The sequence below is a fragment of the Neopsephotus bourkii genome, unplaced genomic scaffold (assembly GCF_033783945.1).
Source record: "Neopsephotus bourkii isolate Nb327-2 ecotype Australia unplaced genomic scaffold, CSIRO-AGI_Nbou_v1 NB_53, whole genome shotgun sequence".
Taxonomy (NCBI): Eukaryota; Metazoa; Chordata; class Aves; order Psittaciformes; family Psittacidae; genus Neopsephotus; species Neopsephotus bourkii.
Window position 1 is genome coordinate 10,905,230 of NW_026900570.1, and position 18,103 is coordinate 10,923,332.

Sequence of the window (18,103 nt, forward strand, 5' to 3'; positions counted from 1 at the left end):
AAAGAGTAGACACTGAAATGCTTTGTCAACAGCTTTTAGACTGGGTATAGAGCAGGAAGGTTGGATGCTAGAGGTTAGAAAACACCCCTAGTATCTATTTCCTCTTGTGTAGGTTGGAAAAAACTAACCTCTCTCAGCATCCCAGATATAAAACCTGAGTCTCCCCGCTTGAGTAGTGCTAGTGACCACAAGCTTTCCCACCGGGCTGCTGTCAAGTTGACAGGAGGCTTGGGTGAGCTGGTGTAGAGTGCTGATGAAAGTCGCTGTGTCTCTCTTAGGGGTCAGGGAGGGGCACAGTGCTGCTCTGCCACTGTCAGCCCTGGAGTTTGGAAAGGAGCGTGTTGCATCACAGGCACTCCACTTGCCTTTTTCTGTGCAGCATCTGCTGAGCTGTCCTGTCCTGCCTTTTGAACTCGCAGCACATGGTCTGAGTTTCTTTTCCAAGTCCGACGCGTCATTTTACTTGGTTTTCTTCAACGTTAGAGCTGACGTAAATACTCTAACCCATGAGAAATACGTGCCACAAAGCTTCCACATCCTTGTGGGGAGGGTTAGAAAGATAATAATCATAACCAGAAACTGTACCTGGGTAACCGGCATTGCTTCATGGCCTCAGGGTACCGAGTTTGCTGTTTGTCCTTAAGATAAATAGGCTATGATTGCTGCTTTTCTTTTCTGTTTTCTTTTTGTTTTCTTTTTCGTTTTGGGTTTGTTTCTTGTTTGTTTGTTTTTGGGGTTTTTTAAATTAGCTTTTTGTATGGTTGTTATCTTTTGCCCAAAATAGATGGTTGCAGTGGATTATGAAAAAGGGAAGTGAGAGCTCTCTAAATAGGGCATGCTCTGCTTGGCTCTGCTAGAGGAAGAAGAGATCCTTCTCTTCTTCATTGTTAGCAAGCATGAGGCAGGGAGACTAAAACTCAGGACCTAACCATGGAAAAAATATTTTTCACTACTACTTGGAAATCTGGATGATGATACAGTAGCTTGATTCTTTTTTGAGGTGTCATCTTTTTCTGCAGAAAAATCCCCTGTTATCTCAGCCTTGTGATTACTAGTTTTTCTTTCCATGAAGCCTGTGAAGCAAATGATCGTATGAGTATAAACCAGTCCTTCTGCTTGAACTAGTATGCCATGGTTTTATTTGTTTTGCTTTTTTTAATAGACTGCTACAGAACGCTGTGAATTGTCATCAGTGGTAAATACAGGTTCAAGAAACATGACGACTTTAGGGATTATATTGAGGCGGTTTTGATGGTTTTGTGTGTTGTAACCAGGATAAATACAAGGTGAGTGCTCTAGACATTTACGTGTTGAAAACTATTTGTGTAAGTATTTTAATTACTGACCATGCATATGTTTTTAACTTGAATAGAGTAACTCTCTCTGACTTAAAGTAGGAACCTGGGATGGGAAGGGACTTTTTGGGATGTTGAACCCAGTTTCTTGTAGTGAAAATCGACAGCAGCAAAATGGCCAAGACTTATCTTATTTTTAGGACTATTGAGGCAGGACAGACTGCTGAAAACTGTTTCAAAAGGTTGTTGCTATTATAACTCAATTTCTGACTTTCTTCTGAAACTGGTAAAAGTTTCAGTTCCAGTCTAGTTCTAGATCAGTTTCTGTGAAAAAGATGGATTGCGTATGTCAGGTGGTGATTCACGTGTGTTTGAAGCAATGATATTAACAGCTGCTTGTTACTAGTGGAGTGGTCTTGCTCCATGACCTTCTCCCCATTCTGGACACATTACATAAATTGCTCATAAAAACTTGGGGATAAACTAATTGAGTATGCTTGTGTCTCTCTCTCTCATTCATTTCCAAATAATGAATTCATTCATTTGTATTGAGGATGCTACTTCATTTTTGCATATCCAGCAAAATATAACCAGTTTGTGCTTCTTTACTGTCCAGTTTCTCTAACAAAAAGCTTTATCAATGTAAGTTCCAAGAATGAATGACAGGATAGGTTCTGTAATAAATTCTAAATAAGATTTCACTGCCACAGACTCTTTTTTCCCCTCAATTTCCTCTTCACGCAGGCTACTGATTGGGGGGGGGGGGTTGGGGGGGGGCTGTTTCGTAATAATTTTAAACCTAACTGTATAATGCTGAGTTATCACCTATCACCCTGTTTACTTTGCTAAGACAAATTTAGGTGAAAAGTGTTTTCAGGTTTGTTTCTTTTTTTTTCAGGAGTGGTTTTGCGAAGTGAACAGTAATGGAGTATATGAGCACGGGTAGTGATAGCAAAGAGGAGATTGACTTGTTGCTAACTAATTTAAATATGTCTGAGGTGATAGACATCATGGAAAACCTTTATCCAGGTGGAGACCTTGCAGTCTATGAAGACAGCTTAATTGCAATGTGTGAGGAAGCAAATCAGAATGAAGAAAGTGCAGAATCTTTACTGTTTTGCGAAAGGGAGGTTTCTTTGATGTCCTCTGTCAAATATGGGACTGTGGAAGATCTGCTTGCATTTGCAAATCAGGTGTCTAACACTGCAAAGCAATTTAAAGGATGCAGGCAGCAAGAATCTGGAATCCTCTTGAATATGGTATGTCTCTTTTCTTTTTACTTGAAAATTAGTAGACCTTAGAAGTTAGAAATTTTTAATGAGTCTAAACAAAGTTCATCTTCAGTCCTGGGAGTAACAGTCAGGCTGTGGTTCTGTGGGCAGCCCTGGGACTGGAGGGGTTCTCTGAGGACATCAAGTCTAGCCCCTACAGTCTCAGGCAGCTAGAGAAAGGTCTGTTGTTCAGCAAGTGCCGCTCTATGTTGCCTCTTCGTATCCCTAGAGAACAGAAAATATTTCCCAACATGCAGTAAAAAAGCAAAAGCCACAACTATGATGGCTTGCAGGTTGGGAGATGGTAAGGGTTTTCCAATGCCTTATGCAGTAAAGAGAGTTGACTATGCAAAACTTCCAAATAAAGGTCTAGGATCTATTTTGGTATACTTACTGAGTTCATTCTAGTTGCACAAAATGTAAAATATAATAAAGTAAGGAGAAAAAGCATATAGTATCAACAGTGACTTTCCGAATTACAATATTGCATATCACACACTGCTAAATTAAAGTATGAGTGCAATAGTTTAAGAAATGTTAATTTTCCCCCTAAAATGATCTGTGTTCTACAAGCATCTGTAGACATTAGTATCATTGGACTTCTATTTAGAAACAGTTGTACTGGAAATGATGAGTTATGAAATGGAAGTTTATACATATATGCTTCTGCTGCTGTTTTAGTTTCTTAAGTTATTCTGCATCTATAATCTTAAGTATCTTGCATGCAATGTGTTTTATATGTGAACATTGGTTGCTTGAGGAGTACTGGTTACTTGGGTGGGAAGTTGCTCAGGGTACAGCTTTATCCCTCTTTGAAAAGAGCATTGCAGTATTGCAAAACCGTCACTTTTAAACTCTGTAACATTTAAATGACACTTAGTAATATTAAATGTTTCCTATATATAGGATAGACACTGTTCTGCATACTTATGGTTGTTTTTCTTGCATGTTGTTTCTACATGCAATTGGTATGAACCAAGTCCAATTAGGTGTACGTGATCCCATTATGCAACTGAGGATTGGAGGCATGGCATTACCCGTACATGCTTTTCAGCAGGTGCATTTACACTGTAAATATCTGCAGCATTTTAGTTAGGATCAGGAGTGTTTCTGATTGCTTCATGACCCCCATTGAGCCATGGCTCCTATCACAGTCTTGGAGTGCACAAGCTGGATTTCTTTCAGTTAAAACTAAACTGGTGGATACACTACAGCCACAGATGACCACTCAATCTGTGAGACCAGGCTAAGAACTAGTCCTAAAAGCCTCTGGGAAATGTGAATGGTGTGCTGGTCACTGCTTTCTTGTTCTGTGCATCCAGTCCACTCCATCTGTGTTACTTTCCAGGATAGGTGTAACCCATGTGGATTAGCTAGTCTCAAACCCTTGAAATGCAGAAGCAAGCAGGTGAGATGTACGGACTGCTAGCTTACTTTACCTTGGTTCTGAAAAGTAGAGGGGTGGCTCATTCTGTATATCCTAAGCAAAATACTTTTTCTTAAATATACCCCTCCCCCACAACAGTTAAGAACTTACCCTCCACAAAATTAAGAACTTCAGAGAATTAACTCAGTTCATGTAGATACTAGTCACAAATTACAGTTTTAGTAGTCATAAAGATACTTTCCCAACTGAAAATCGTGAAGATTAAATTGTGTTAAAGCACAGAAAGATTGTGTTACATCTTAAAAAGAAATCTAAACCAAATAATCTACTAATATGCTGTTATCTTAAAAAGAGTAGTTGAAGAGCTGAGTATGTGAGGCCATGTGACAGACGTGAAGTGATAAATATCTTTGATGTGCTTCTGCATGTCTTCAAGCATCTTGATAAAGTAGCAGTAAACAGGTTAATCATATTCCGAGATACTGACAGTACTCTATATCCCTAACTCAATTAGAAGTGTTTTCATAGGAAACATTACTAGTTCTTTACCTTAGAGAATATTAAGAGATTGCAGAAATAACATCAAACATAAGGCAGTACTCACATGGCTGTAGTTAGGGAGTTTGGTCTCTCTGTCATGTGCAGAGGGAGGGAGCTGTTTCAGAGGAAGATTTAGAGCAAGATACTGGCTTAGATGCTGTGAATTGCTCCTGGACCAGCCCTCCTTCCCTCGTTGACAGTACAGAGAGCCAAAGCTCCCAACATTACCTACCAAAAGCAGACAGTGTGACTCATGCTCCTTTATTTCAACAACAGTATAAAACTAGGAGAATGTGGTTGATAAAACTGTGGCAGACTTCTTTGCAGACTTCTTTACAGACTTCTTTTACTAAACAGCAGAAACTCTGATACAAGATGGAAAATTAAAATGTATTCCCCTAGCAGTACATGTGATATTAGGAAATGCTGAAACTCTTGCTCACATTGTATAAGATAGCCTGTGAGTAACAGGTATGTGGCATAACAAGTTAGCAGATTACAGGAAGGGCAGACATGTGCAGGTAAATCTAATAACACGAGGTGGGTAGTTTCATTAACCCAGCAGCTGTTGTTGTTGTTTCAAGACAATTAATTGCAACTTACACTTTGTAAGTTCGTCACTGGAGAGAAACATGGATGCTTGGGCTGTGAATGAATGCCACACCTTACATGCTGTTCCCATTTGGTGTTTCTAAATAAAGACTGCTGAACAGATCACATGCATCATGCACATATAAGTGATATATTGTTTTCTTTTCCACTACATGTATAAAATTAATTAGGCTTGAAGTAGTTTTCATTTCATTGTGGTTTTTTTGGTTGTTGTTTTTAATTTAACTCCACAGATCACACCAAAGAACGGGCGCTACCAAATTGACTCAGATGTGCTCCTGTTTCCATGGAAGCTAACTTACAGGAACATTGGCTCTGATTTTATTCCTCGGGGTGCTTTTGGGAAGGTGTACTTAGCCCAAGATAGAGAAACCAAGAAACGAATGGCATGCAAACTGGTATGTTAGTTCAGTAGTTTTATCTCTGAGCAAATATTGTATGACACTATATTTTCAAGCACGTCTGCATCCAATTCCGCTTGGTTTTGTTCCCCTACACAAGGTAGGAGAAATGAATGTTTTAATTTTCTGGCTCTGAGGCTGCAAAAGTTTCTGCATTTTGAAAGTATCTGGAAGTATGTGTAACTGCCACATGGGCTGCAGTGTGGGGGTAGAAGAATTTCTACTACTCCTACTGTACTCACAGTGGTAAAATACCAGCAAGAGATCACGTCTCTGCTGAAGGTGATAGCAAAACCCTGTGGCTGCAGAAAGTTTAGCATTTTGTACTTTAACTGAGATCCTTAGGCTTAAGTTTCCTTTACTCCAGTGCCATTAATGTCTCTGAGAGCTCAGTTTACATGCAGTTCTCATTGTGTTTTGGTCCCTGACTGAGTTTAAGGTTGAGAGGTATCTCAAGAAAACTGCTGAGCACCCCCCAATTTTTAAGCAAGCCAGTGTTTTCTTTCAACTTTACCTTTGAACATATTATTCTGAATTGAGCAGTAAATATTTAGGGCCAGTACAAGCTCATCTGGGACATTGCTCTGTATCCCCCAGCGTGTTCATAAACACCCTGATTACTTTTGTGTGTGGAAGAGTTGGGGAGGCAGTTGTATGTCCTTCCCTTGTAGCCAATGCATCCACATGGGGACAGATTTAGTTTGCTACTCCTGCATAACCAACTGCAGAATTAAAGCACCCTAATGTTCCTCAATTTACAAAGAGTATTTCTCATTGCAATAAAAATATTAGCATTCTATTTGGTCCGCAGCCACAAGTTTGAGGAAAAGAGAATAAAAAGAGTGGTAGCAGCCTTTCTGCTTATAAGTAAACATGGCTTTTATTGTCTTAGCAATCTGCTGTTGGTAAAGAAATATTGTGCTGCTGGGTGCTTGCTTTCAAGCAGGTTTTATAAAGCCATAAATCAGTGCTGATAAGGATTGAGTCGAGGTCAGGAAGTTTCTGAGCATGGTTAGTCTGTAGACTGTGCCAGGTGCTGCAGGCACTGATTCACGTGTCACGTATATAGCTCTGGTAAAGCAGATGAGACTGCACAAAGCTAATGGAAAAAGCAGAGGGATTTTTTATCTCCTTCACCAGGAAGTTTGCATAGAGCTTTTGCATAACCACCAGATTTTGACGGGAATAACTCTTGCTACATTGCTTTTTCTAGAAGATTGCACTTTTTATTTGGGCATGATTCCAAAAACTCTCTCAACTTTAAACAGGATGTATCTCAAGTGGAAAGGAAGAACAAGTCACAGGATCAAAATAAAGCTCCGTATTTTAGCAAGTGGATGCAAGTGCTTTGCTTCCTTCTTCCATTTTAATCTGTAGGATAGCTAGTGTTAAGTATGGATAACTTGCTTATTGAGCTGGTTTTGTCTGGCTTTGTTTCAATGTCCTAGGTCCCAGTGGAACAGTTCAAACCCTCGGATGTTGAAATACAGGCATGTTTCCGTCATGAAAACATTGCTGAATTATACGGTGCTATTTTGTGGGATGAGACGATCCATCTCTTTATGGAAGCTGGAGAGGGAGGATCTGTCATGGAAAAGCTGGAGAGTTGTGGTCCTATGAGAGAATTTGAAATCATTTGGGTGACAAAGCATATTCTGAAAGGACTTGACTTTCTCCACTCCAAGAGGATTATCCACCATGATATCAAACGTATGTGTGTTCTTTGGGGTGCTTTCTGGTCCAGGCTGGGCTCGGGCTGTGGTGGAGAGCCTGGGACTGAGCTGGAGCACATATCCTTGTATCTCTGGGAGGATTCTGGACATAATTGGTTTTTACACTATTTATTAATTCAGTTCAGGGGAGAGCATGGCTTGAAAGTCATAGTTCCTTTGTGTTTCTTTTCTGAAACTCATTTTGAAATAAAAAACTAATGAAAATGAACAAAATTAACCTGTATTAAGCCAGAAGTTTCCCTCTTTCCATGTAAATTCATCCTGACTGTTTCCATGCACGCTTTCCACTTGCACCATTTTTTAGGTTTTATGTTTCTGCATGGCTCTTCTTCAGTTTCAGACACTTTGGAGCTAAATACATAATTTGTACTGTCATTGTCTTTAGGCAGTTGCTGCAAATTTTAGTACATTTACTTTTAAAAAGCTCTGGGTATTACCAATTGGTATTGATACCAAACCTAAATTAAATACATTAATTACTTTAAAATTTCAATGCATTACATTTAATATTACATACTTTTTCTCCCAGCTCCACCTGGGTAGGGGTTTTACTGAGAGAAGGATTGTGCTGAGCCAGGAAGTGGGGGATAACTTTCTGTTGGCTATTTGCAGCAGTTCAGTGCTGACACTTACTTTAACCCTTGTCAGGAAAACACTTAAATCATGAGGGTGTTTGGTGGGGAGAACTTCAGTCCAAAAGTAGCCAAAGCTTGGGCTGGGAACAGTCCCAAACAGGCAGCAGAGTTTGTTGTGCTGTGGCAGTGTGGCCCTCTGTCTTATCGTTTATGTGGTGTTTAAAATCCTTATCTTCAAAGGTATCCCTAAAATTACATATTTATATATGCAATTTTGTAGCACTGGTAAGGAGGCAGCTATGTGAAGGATTACTTCAGGTACTGCTGAAATCAAGCCTGCATCTTTCCACTGGATGATTGTGGTGGATGCTGTCAAGGTGGAAAATGACCCACAGCTTCTGGGAGAAAATGTGTTTCTGTTGTGTAACTTGGAGACTTCACTTCTTCACTTCTTCTGAAACAGCAAACAATTTCTCAAGGCTTCTGTAGAGCACTACCTTCATAAATATTTGATCAGAAATACAACTTCAAAGAAGGCCTCTGAGTACAAAGTTGTGCCTTAGGCAGTTTTATGAAGGAAAGTGAAATAAGCGCCTAGATGCTGCAGCAATTCAGTGGGAGTTCAGAACTGTCCATCTTGTTCTACTCTTGCAGCCATAGTCTCCTCTGTTGTCACACTGAGCTGCTCTTGGTGACTACAGTGCGGGAGATTGGTCTGGCTGCTGTAGAGGGGCCTTCGTTACTCTCTACTTCTGCCTTCATTTAAATCGTTAGCGTAGAGGAACATCTTGGTGATCAACAGTTACGTTGTTTATCGCCAGAGCTGCACAGCATGCTCTCTACCTTGAAGAACATTAAACATCTTCAGAGCAAGTCTTGTGCTGAGGGGCCTACCTGTCTTCCACCTTTGTTCTTACCTTAGCCATTTTCTCTCTCTTTCTCTCTCTCTCTCTCTCTCTCTTTAATAGCTAGGAAAATTACCAAACACTGATTATGCTTTTACAAAAACCAGTCCAGTTTGATTTATTTAAGATACAATTTAAAATTGGACTCAATCACTAACAGACTGGTTTTAGCTAGGAGAAGGACTGTCGGTTATAGAGATAGGTTGTGCTAATCTCCCTTTTCAGGCCAACATCCAAGTGAAACAGGCATATTGTAAAGTAAATGTGGAACATGCTAGAAACTTAAATATTGACTTTTTTTTTATTTTCTTTTAGCAAGCAACATTGTCTTTATGTCAACTAAGGCTGTTTTGGTGGATTTTGGCCTAAGTGTTCAAATGACTGAAGACATTTACTATCCCAAAGACCTCAGAGGAACAGAGGTAAGAAGCTGGAGAAACAAAAGCCATTCTGCTCTATTACTCCCATGGTTGTGATGCTTAGGCTCAAATTTCGAGCTTGAGGGTAGAAGCTTAGGCAAAAGACTTTTATAATAAACTTACCAAAAAGTTACGAACAAACACTAATATAATCTCAATTCTATTTTTATTTTCAACTTGCTGAATGGAGAATCAGGTGTTACACTTTAAAAGCCATGTCACCTTCACTGCAGTCCCATTTGTTAGTGATTATTAAATCAAGTCAAATTGAGATTATGGGTCACTGAAGCCAAAAGAACAGTACCCTGAGGAGAGTTGCTTGTAGTGGATCAGCTGCTGGTCAGAGACACTTCAAACAGGAATTTATTCTTTCCTCTAGCAAGGATTTCTTTGGAGATACAGACTGGGGTGACCTGCTCAACACAATATTGTGCTCCTTCTTTGAAACCACAGCAACTACAGACCTCTGGATTTCATCCCTTAGCATCTCTAAGCTCTGCTCCCTATCTAAATGTAACCCTCTTGTCCTTCAGGGGTTATGTATGGCATGGCTGATGATTATCTGGTAAACTTGCTTAGGCATTACATTGATGAAGGTGGGGCAATTTAAAATGTTCTTGATGACTTTGATGCTGAACATGCACAGAGGTCCCTCATGCTACTTAGGCTGCAGTCATGTCAAGGTGTTCCCAGGGTTGAAGCTTTAAGCAACCAACCAAGCAGCAACAATTAGCTTGGATAGCTGCTGCAGATGTGGCTTTGCATGTTCTCCCTTGCCTGAGAAGTTTGTTTACATGAAACACTTAAGCTGAAATGTTGGTGCCTACCACTCAGATAGTCTTCCACAGCATAGGCATGTGTTTAGAGGAGATACTTGTATAGCTGATGAAGCACATTTCACTTCTTGGAAGGGTGGGATAAACCAGGATTTCACAGAATGTCAGACTTGTTTATTTTTTTTTCAATATTTGGGAAAATACTTGAACATTTGTTTTCACTGTTTTTCTGTCCAGGGGAGTTAAAAGCTTAAAATGCTTACTGTACTGGAGGCAACGTGCTTTCAGGCATTTAATGTATGTGCTTCGTGGGGTTTTATTTTGGTTTGGGTGGGGTTTTTTGTTTGTTTAAGAGGGTTTTGTGTGTTGTTAAGAATAAGAAAAATGGTGGAAATGAGTTGGAAGCCCTGGTAGAGTATTTCCCAAGGATGGAGATGCACATAAACAGGAAATTTCCAGGTTTGTGGGGTGGGCTGGTGGTGATCCATTCCTGTCTGTTGGAGGACAGGCCAAGTTCACATTGGTAAGAACAGCTGTGAAAAACACTTAGTTCTTCATTTAGTAGGAAGAAAATTATTCTGTATTGTTGAGCACATGCAGTCATGTCTTAGAACTGAGTAGATAATCCTCACAACCCTGAAACATCGTGGTGCTTGGTGTTTGCTGTCTCAGGGGAGAGTTATTCAGTCCTCAGAACCAGCAACCCTGCCATCTGCTGCAGCATCACAGGCCAGAGTAAGGTTTCAGAGAGAGTGATGGGAAAGGAGTATTTCAAATACCAAAGACTCACAGGAACATGAAGAATGCTAATCTAAAGGTTTTCACGGTCTGCCTCCTAGGCATCTTCCTCTCTCCAGTGCCTGTGTTCAGCTTAGTGGGGTGCCTTATCCAGTCACCTACAAATGTCCTTTTCGTAGTCTAATAACACTGTCTTGCTTTGATTTTTTTTGAAGTAAGATCTTGACTCTCCAAAGTCTTCTTGAGTTTTTCACCCTCTATTATGCAGCCTTAAAAAGTGTTGCAGTTGTCCAGGAGTGCTGTGCCTGCATGTAGTTGTGCAACCCCTTGCTAGGGCTCCATTACTGCCATGCAGCATCATGCCCATGAACTGGCTGGTTTCTCTTAGGTCTGGTACTGGCAGGGACTTGTGTCAACAAAGGAAGTAGCAGTTGGAGTTATCTTTCTCCTGTGCATATTTTCCTCTGGGGGTTTAGGCTTTTTTATTTGCTTCTATATGGCATAGAAGGTCTGAATGTAGTGAATCTTCTTTGTGTTGATGAAAACAAATTGTTGAAATTCTGGACAGAATGACTGAAAGATACTTTTGTTTGGTTGGCGTAGCGTGACAAACCTGGGTTTTATGAACAGTATGTGTACAAGGCATGCAGCACAATGTACCATGGTTGTGATGAAATTGCTCTGCAGGAAATAGTTTTTCTAGGCATTTGCTACACTTTTTGCTATGCTTCTGTTTCTTTGTTTCAATATAACATAAGTTTATGTTAAAACATAAGCTTCAGTTACAACTATTTGAGGGGACAAAAAGGTTGTCTGCTAAGCTTTGTTGAATGTGGAAGGTGTGGTTCATTTGCAGGAATGCTAAACTAGCATGGAGGACTGGTTTTTAGCTGGGTTGTGTCTCTGGTCTGACTGGCAAACAAGTGCCAACCCAGCAGTAGGAAGGAGTTAGAACGGGAAGGTATCCAGGGCTTGGGCTGCCTACCTTGGTTGACAACAGTCTTAGGCCAGCTTAAATCAGTCTGAAATCACAGCTTTGGTGCACATCTCATTTTCGCTTTTTGTCCCTGTGCAATCAAGGTGCATCTTGACCATTTTCACACTGACTGTAATTGCAGACAGGTTCTTGTTTCAGCATCCTTTTTTCCTCAAGAAAGCAGCTGCTTTTTGTTTATATAGATTTCACTTAAGTTGCACTTTATTTGCTAATGACTCTACAAGAATAGAAATTCTGCTATTTGCTCCTTATGAGACTTAAAGGTGGCAAGTACAGATACACTTACTCTGTCTTAGCCCTGAGGAAAGCAATGGATAGGAGTAAGTAGCAGCTGTAGGTCCCTGCTGAACCTTTGCACACACTTTCAGTCAGAAGCTCTCTTTGCAGATAATGGTATGTGATTTACTGGGAAATATTCCTTGGAATTTGCATGAGCCCTACAGCCATTCTCTGTAGTAATAAGTAGTCGAACCATGTGGTGGTGACTTAACTTCCTGCTCTTATGTCAGTTAATGGCTTTTAACCTGATTCTTTGTGCCATGATGACTTGAACTAATTAAAAGTTCTGTTTGGCTCCTTTAGAGGGAAACTGGGTGAGGGAAAAGTAGAAACCAGAAGCAAATAGGACGGCTTGCTAACCTAGTGTGTTGTGGGCTGTGCCCATGTTGTGTTGAAACCTACTTACTCCCTTGGTGGTGGCAGAGTGGTGTGGGCAGCTCCTGCCAGCCTTCTGCATCCTGCCTGTCTGGTTCTAATCCAGCTACACTCCAAGCTTCCTGGAGCTGGCAGGAGCTTCCCAACAGATCCTTCTACAGGGTTTTGACAAATCCTAACATTTCAGTGCAATGTTTGGATGGAAACTGTATTTTGGTTTAGACAAGATCAGAATTTTTGGTTTGAAAAAAAAAAAAAAGGATGGAAGGGGGATGCTTGCCTTAATAGCTGCTCTGGGAGTCACCTGGTGGAAAGGGCATGCAGCAGGACTTAACAGACCTGGCTTTTTATTTGAATGTGTTGCTTTAGACCTGGCTTTTTTCTCACCATCCCATTTCTTAGGATAATGCCCCAACATGCAGGTTATTGGCTAAGGGGTGGAGAAGACTAAGGAAGAAAGAAAGGTATACATCCGTCAGTTCTGCTCAGATGTGCTGTGTAGTATCCAGTGTAACAGGGATTTGGGAAGTGGACTCCTGTGCCCAGCTAGGTGGCTAGCAGTGTGGGTCACCCTCCCTTTTTAGCCTAGTATATATCCATGTTGTTCAAGCAGAATGGAGCAGTCCCAGCAGAGACCCACAAAACAAAACTAACAATTCAGGCGCCTCCTTTTGCTGTGGAGGGATGAAGTTCCTGCTGCTCCACTGAATGAAGCAGAGCCATGGCTTGAATCTCAATCTCTCACAGCTCAGCTAAGCCCCATAGCCAGTGAGCTGTGGCCTGTCTGGGGAGGGCAAACCAGGGAGTTTGTCCAGATGCCAGACCAGAAAATCTCTGTGATCGTGGTAATGTGCACAGCAGAAAACTCTTATTCCTCAGATGGTGCTTCATCTTTAGGCTGCAGGTACTACTGGGATGCATCCCTTCGGGGGGAGTTTCCTGGATCACACAATATCACTGTTTGTCTTTGCTTGTTGTTTTACCCTATCGATTAATCTTTTCTTTCAACTGTTCTTCCTTCACAGATCTACATGAGCCCTGAAGTTATCCTTTGCAGAGGCCACACAACAAAAGCGGACATCTACAGCATGGGAGCTACCATTATTCATATGCAAACTGGCATCCCACCCTGGGTGAACAGATATCCTCGTTCTGCATATCCATCCTACCTCTATATTGTAAGTATCCTTAGCGAAGCCGTAGCTCGGTTTCAGTTTTCTGTACTCTTGTTGGGAAAGCTCCAGTCATATAAAAACTATCAGAGAGATGATATCATCCTTTTTTTTTGCTTCAGGGGAGGGAGGGAAGAAATGGGTTTTGATCATTTAGGGGAAGACAGAGGCTGAGTTGGTTTGAATCACAATATACAGCCTTGGGTTTACTGCAAGAACAGAGTTAGTGCAAACCTTGATTGAAACAAACCCACTGTGTTCTAGTTGCTTAGAAGTTGCAGATAAAAACTGACAGATTTTTTTCTCTGGTTCTTCCAGTGTGGTACAGAAACCTGGTGAATTTGCCTTGCATGGGATTTTAGGCTTGCTTGAAATTGCTTTGAGTTTTTAGATTTATGATAAAATGTGATTTTGAAAAGGTGGATTTTGTGCACTTCCATGTTCTGTTCTAATTGATCAGCGCATCTTAGGGAGGTGATGAGTAGCTGTAAGAAGGGAATTCCCAGGCTGCTCATGTGGTTATCTGTGACTTCCTCTTTCATTGTTTTTGGAATAACTGTTTCAGTGGTCTTCTTTTTTTTGCCCCAACAGATACACAAGCAAGCCCCCCCCTTAGAGGACATTGCTGAAGACTGCAGCACTGCCATGAGGTTGATGCTAGAAGCAGCTCTAGAAAGGAATCCTAATCATAGGCTGTCTGCAGCAGACTTACTGAAACACGAAGCTTTACACCCACCCCCAGAAGAGCAGCCGCGGTGCCAGAGTCTGGACTCAGCATTGTTTGAACGGAAAAGACTACTTGCAAGGAAGGAGCTGCAGTTGCCAGAAAACATTACAGGTAATGATATCGGGCTTACTTAGCTTGTGCTTTGTAGATTTTGTGTCAAAACTTGATTTGAGTGAATGTCTAGAAACAAATGAAACTCCAAAAGCTTCTGGAAAGAGACCAGTAAAAATCCCAATCAGATGAGATCAGATCCAGAGCTTATTAAGTGTTATGTAAAATGCCCATCAACTTCAACAGAGGAAGAACAGCCTGAATTCTGCAGCTCCGGAAGGGCTGGCTCATTAAAAAACCCTGGCAGTCATTCAGGGCACTTCGGGAATTGAAGGTTATTGTGCCAAATTGCCTTAATTTGCCACAGTACTAGAGATATTTTATTGATAATAGCGATTTGTTAACAACAACAAAAGGTCCAACAACCACCATCAGGACCAAATCCAACACTTTTTACATCCTTACAGAGAAAGGCACGCGTAAAACCCTAACTGTAATGTTGCTGAGTGTCAGTAGTACAAGCTCTTTGTTTTAAAAAGCAAAAATGACTGTAGGCTAGAACATGGTTCACCTTATGCATTAATAAGTGCTTTATGAAGGATAATACCTGAGTCAGTTAAGACACTCAGTGTGTCCTTAGATAATATCAAGCCCAAGGGATATTTAGTGCCAGTAACCTGCTAACAGAATTCAAAATGCTTTTCTTACTTATAAATACACTAGGAGGGTCCTGACAAAAGGCATTTAAAAACTGACCCCAGGCAAGTGGTTTATTTGATTGTGATAAGTATTTGAAAAGATATTTATGTGAAGTTTTGAGTGCCATAATGCATATGTGTTGCAAGAAATCCACTTAACATTTGAATCAATCACAGCCTTTGCATCTAGAATGGCATTGCTCCTTCTGAATTTTGCCTTGTGGGTGCATAATCCTTTGACTGTCTCAGGCCATCTGAATTAATGCTTTTGAAGATAAGAGAATATTTGACCATTAAACTGGAACTTTAGATGCCTGAGATTCCAGAACACTCATTATACAAGTATTTAGGGGAGTTCTGCTGTTGCAAACCAGGTCTGGTTTCTTCAGACCTTGATTTAAAAGACAAATAATCTGAGACTGATGGTCCCATATTTGTTCTGTATCATCACACACAGAGAGGACGTCATCTGTTTAGAGGAAAATTGCCCTGTAATGAAGGGGAATTCTCAGCTGGCAGAAAGTTAGCAGTTTTTTCCCTGCACCAAGCTCTTCTTTAGAACTACTGCTCAGAGGAGAAGGAAGCTCCACATAGCTGTCCCAGCTGATGGAGTTGTTTTTTTAAATAGTTGAACACACTTGCTCTCTTCAGTAGCAAACTGCTTACCTTTCTTTGGCCTAGAGCTGTGGGTTGATTTGTTATCTTTTATTTTATTTTATATGAGGTTTACGCCATGTTGTCCTTAAAATGAAGCTTTTTAAGCCAACGTAATGTCTACAGCCATGAAATTGAACTAATGTAGCTTATTTGTACAATAATGACATCCTTCATCTCCTTCCTTTTTTAGATTCCTCACTGTGTACCGGGAGCATGGAAGAGTCGGACCTGCTAAAGAGGCAAAGATCACTCTACATAGATCTTGGAGCTCTAGCTGGTTACTTCAATATTGTTAGGGGACCACCAGCCTTGGAATATGACTGACCCAGGAACATTTTATGTTGGCAGGTCAGAAATGGACCTCTACCTCTTAAAACTTGATTTTAAGACTTGATTTTCAAATTTGTACATAAAAATATTGCCAAATGTGAATAGTGTTTAATTGCACAGATTATTAAGCTAAACCCTTAGGGGCTCTGATAAGCTGATCCCAAGCATTTATGCATCTGCTGGTTGACCAACAAGAAGATGGCAGAAAGAACACTGCTGGGAACATCTTTGTCTGGGATATCTTCTTGTGCTGCAACTCGCACTTTTGTAAAACTTGTAATATATGCTTGCAAATACTGCCATGAAAAAGTAATAACAATTGAGCATTTGGGCTGTAAGGTTCAGTCTCTCTGAGCTGTCCTTAGAGAACCTTCCACAGGAAAAAAAAGTCCATGATGTAACCAGTCAAAGAGTGGTTCAGTCTTGTTCTGTCTTTGAGACTGGGCCGGTCTCTGGTCATGCTTAATGGAAATCAGGGCCTCCTTTATGCTCAACTAATTTCTATCATCTATCTCTGGAGCCAAAATGTCACTTGGTTACTAATGTATTTTAACTTTGGATCTTCCCTGGGCTGTTGGAGCTAAACAGGGTGCTGGCCCCCTCTCTATGGGTGGAGGGAATTCTGTAGTGGTTAGTTTGGGAATAGCACAGCAAGCTTGCCCTGACAAAGCACAACAGTGACTCAACCCAACTTCTATGTTACAGCTACTGCAAGGATATCCTGGGTAGTTCTCAAAGGTAGATCGAATGTTATTCCCTATTGGTAACAGTGGGCAGGCTCCAGATTCTTGCTTTTTAATGCTTTAAAATTGTACACATGTATAACTGCTGAGTGCTGTGGTTTGGAAAGCATGTCACTAGTGACAGGCTGTGTTCATGTTCCTATGGAAATGGAATTATATTGTTCTTGCTGTGCCTCGTGCATTTGAAACATGATGTTTTGGATAATAGTAAAACTATGTAAACTGCATAGTTCTGTACATCCCATGGGATGAGAACGTAAACTTTTATAAAACTCTCTTTGATGCTTAGGATGTCTCTTTATAAGCATTTGTGTTAAAATGGCATACTATGTATGTTGTACACTGAATCTTTCTGAAGCACTGTCTCTTTTTCATATGTCTTTTATTTAATGCGGCTCCTTTCTAACACACTATCTTAAAGAGATAATTTCTAGTTTGATACTGATATGGTCAAAGGAATAAATCTAGCTCAGTGCCTTGAGAAGTGGTGACTCTTCTTTCATCTATGAAAACAGCATGGGGCTGTGACTGTATTTGTTCCAGCCTCCCCTGCTGTGGCCCAGGTACACTGCATGCATTGTTCCACCTTCTGGGGAGTTACATGAAGGTCAGTGTTGATGGATTTTGGACTTTGGTGACAGGTAAGTGTTTCTGAGGTCTCTTTCTCAGACCTCAACACTCCTTCTGGACCACCTGGATGTTGCACAGTGGTTGTGTGCATGCAGCACTTCAGTGCTGATGTTAATTGCTGCAAAAAAAATCCTGCTGGGAATAACCTACGTGCTCCAGTACTTTGTACAAAATCTATAGATAACTAGCTGCTTTGAGGAGAGCCCTGTAGGGAACCCTCTTTGTATTTGTACTGGCTGTAGTGATCAGGATATTTGGGGATCAGACTTTTAGTGTAGCTGACTGAAAGAAAACATGACCAAATGGTATGGATGCTCACCTTTGCCCTGAGAGACCTGGGTTCAGTCTTCTGATATTTTGCTGATGGCTTTTGATCTTTAATGAGATTTGTAGAATTAGTGGGATGCAGCATTTCAGGTAACTGGAGATGGGTTTAAAATCTCTTCCCCGGTTTCCCTTCTATAAAATTGATAGTCCCCACCATATAGTGCCTGGATGTTATACAGATACTTATCAAGTGCCTAAATACTCCCAACAATGAGATCCATGTCGAAACTACAGGCTGCTATGGGGCTTTGACCATTGAAAAATATTACACTAATTTTTCTTCTTTTAATTTTTTGTGCTTTAATGCCATGTTGCTCTCCCCCACCCAGTCAAATGATTCAGCATGGGAACCTGCATATAGGGACAGGCTTGCTGTTTAATACTCATTCTCAGTATATGGCTGTTACATATCTTCACACTATGCAATAAGTGACCAGGTTATCTAAGTAATTGCAGTTTATGTAT

At 40.7% G+C, this 18,103-nt stretch overlaps 1 protein-coding gene across 1 annotated transcript; it reads left to right on the forward strand.

Annotated features, from left to right (window-relative positions):
* The first annotated feature begins 720 nt into the window (after positions 1 to 720).
* On the forward strand, positions 721 to 17,165 carry MAP3K8 (mitogen-activated protein kinase kinase kinase 8). The gene is made up of 8 exons (XM_061350563.1): positions 721 to 1,286; positions 2,194 to 2,554; positions 5,339 to 5,503; positions 6,955 to 7,216; positions 9,035 to 9,141; positions 13,329 to 13,481; positions 14,067 to 14,313; positions 15,799 to 17,165. The coding sequence occupies exons 2-8, from the start codon at positions 2,219 to 2,221 to the stop codon at positions 15,930 to 15,932; spliced, it is 1,404 nt and encodes a 467-aa protein (XP_061206547.1). The 5' UTR covers positions 721 to 1,286; positions 2,194 to 2,218; the 3' UTR covers positions 15,933 to 17,165.
* Positions 17,166 to 18,103: the final 938 nt, after the last annotated feature.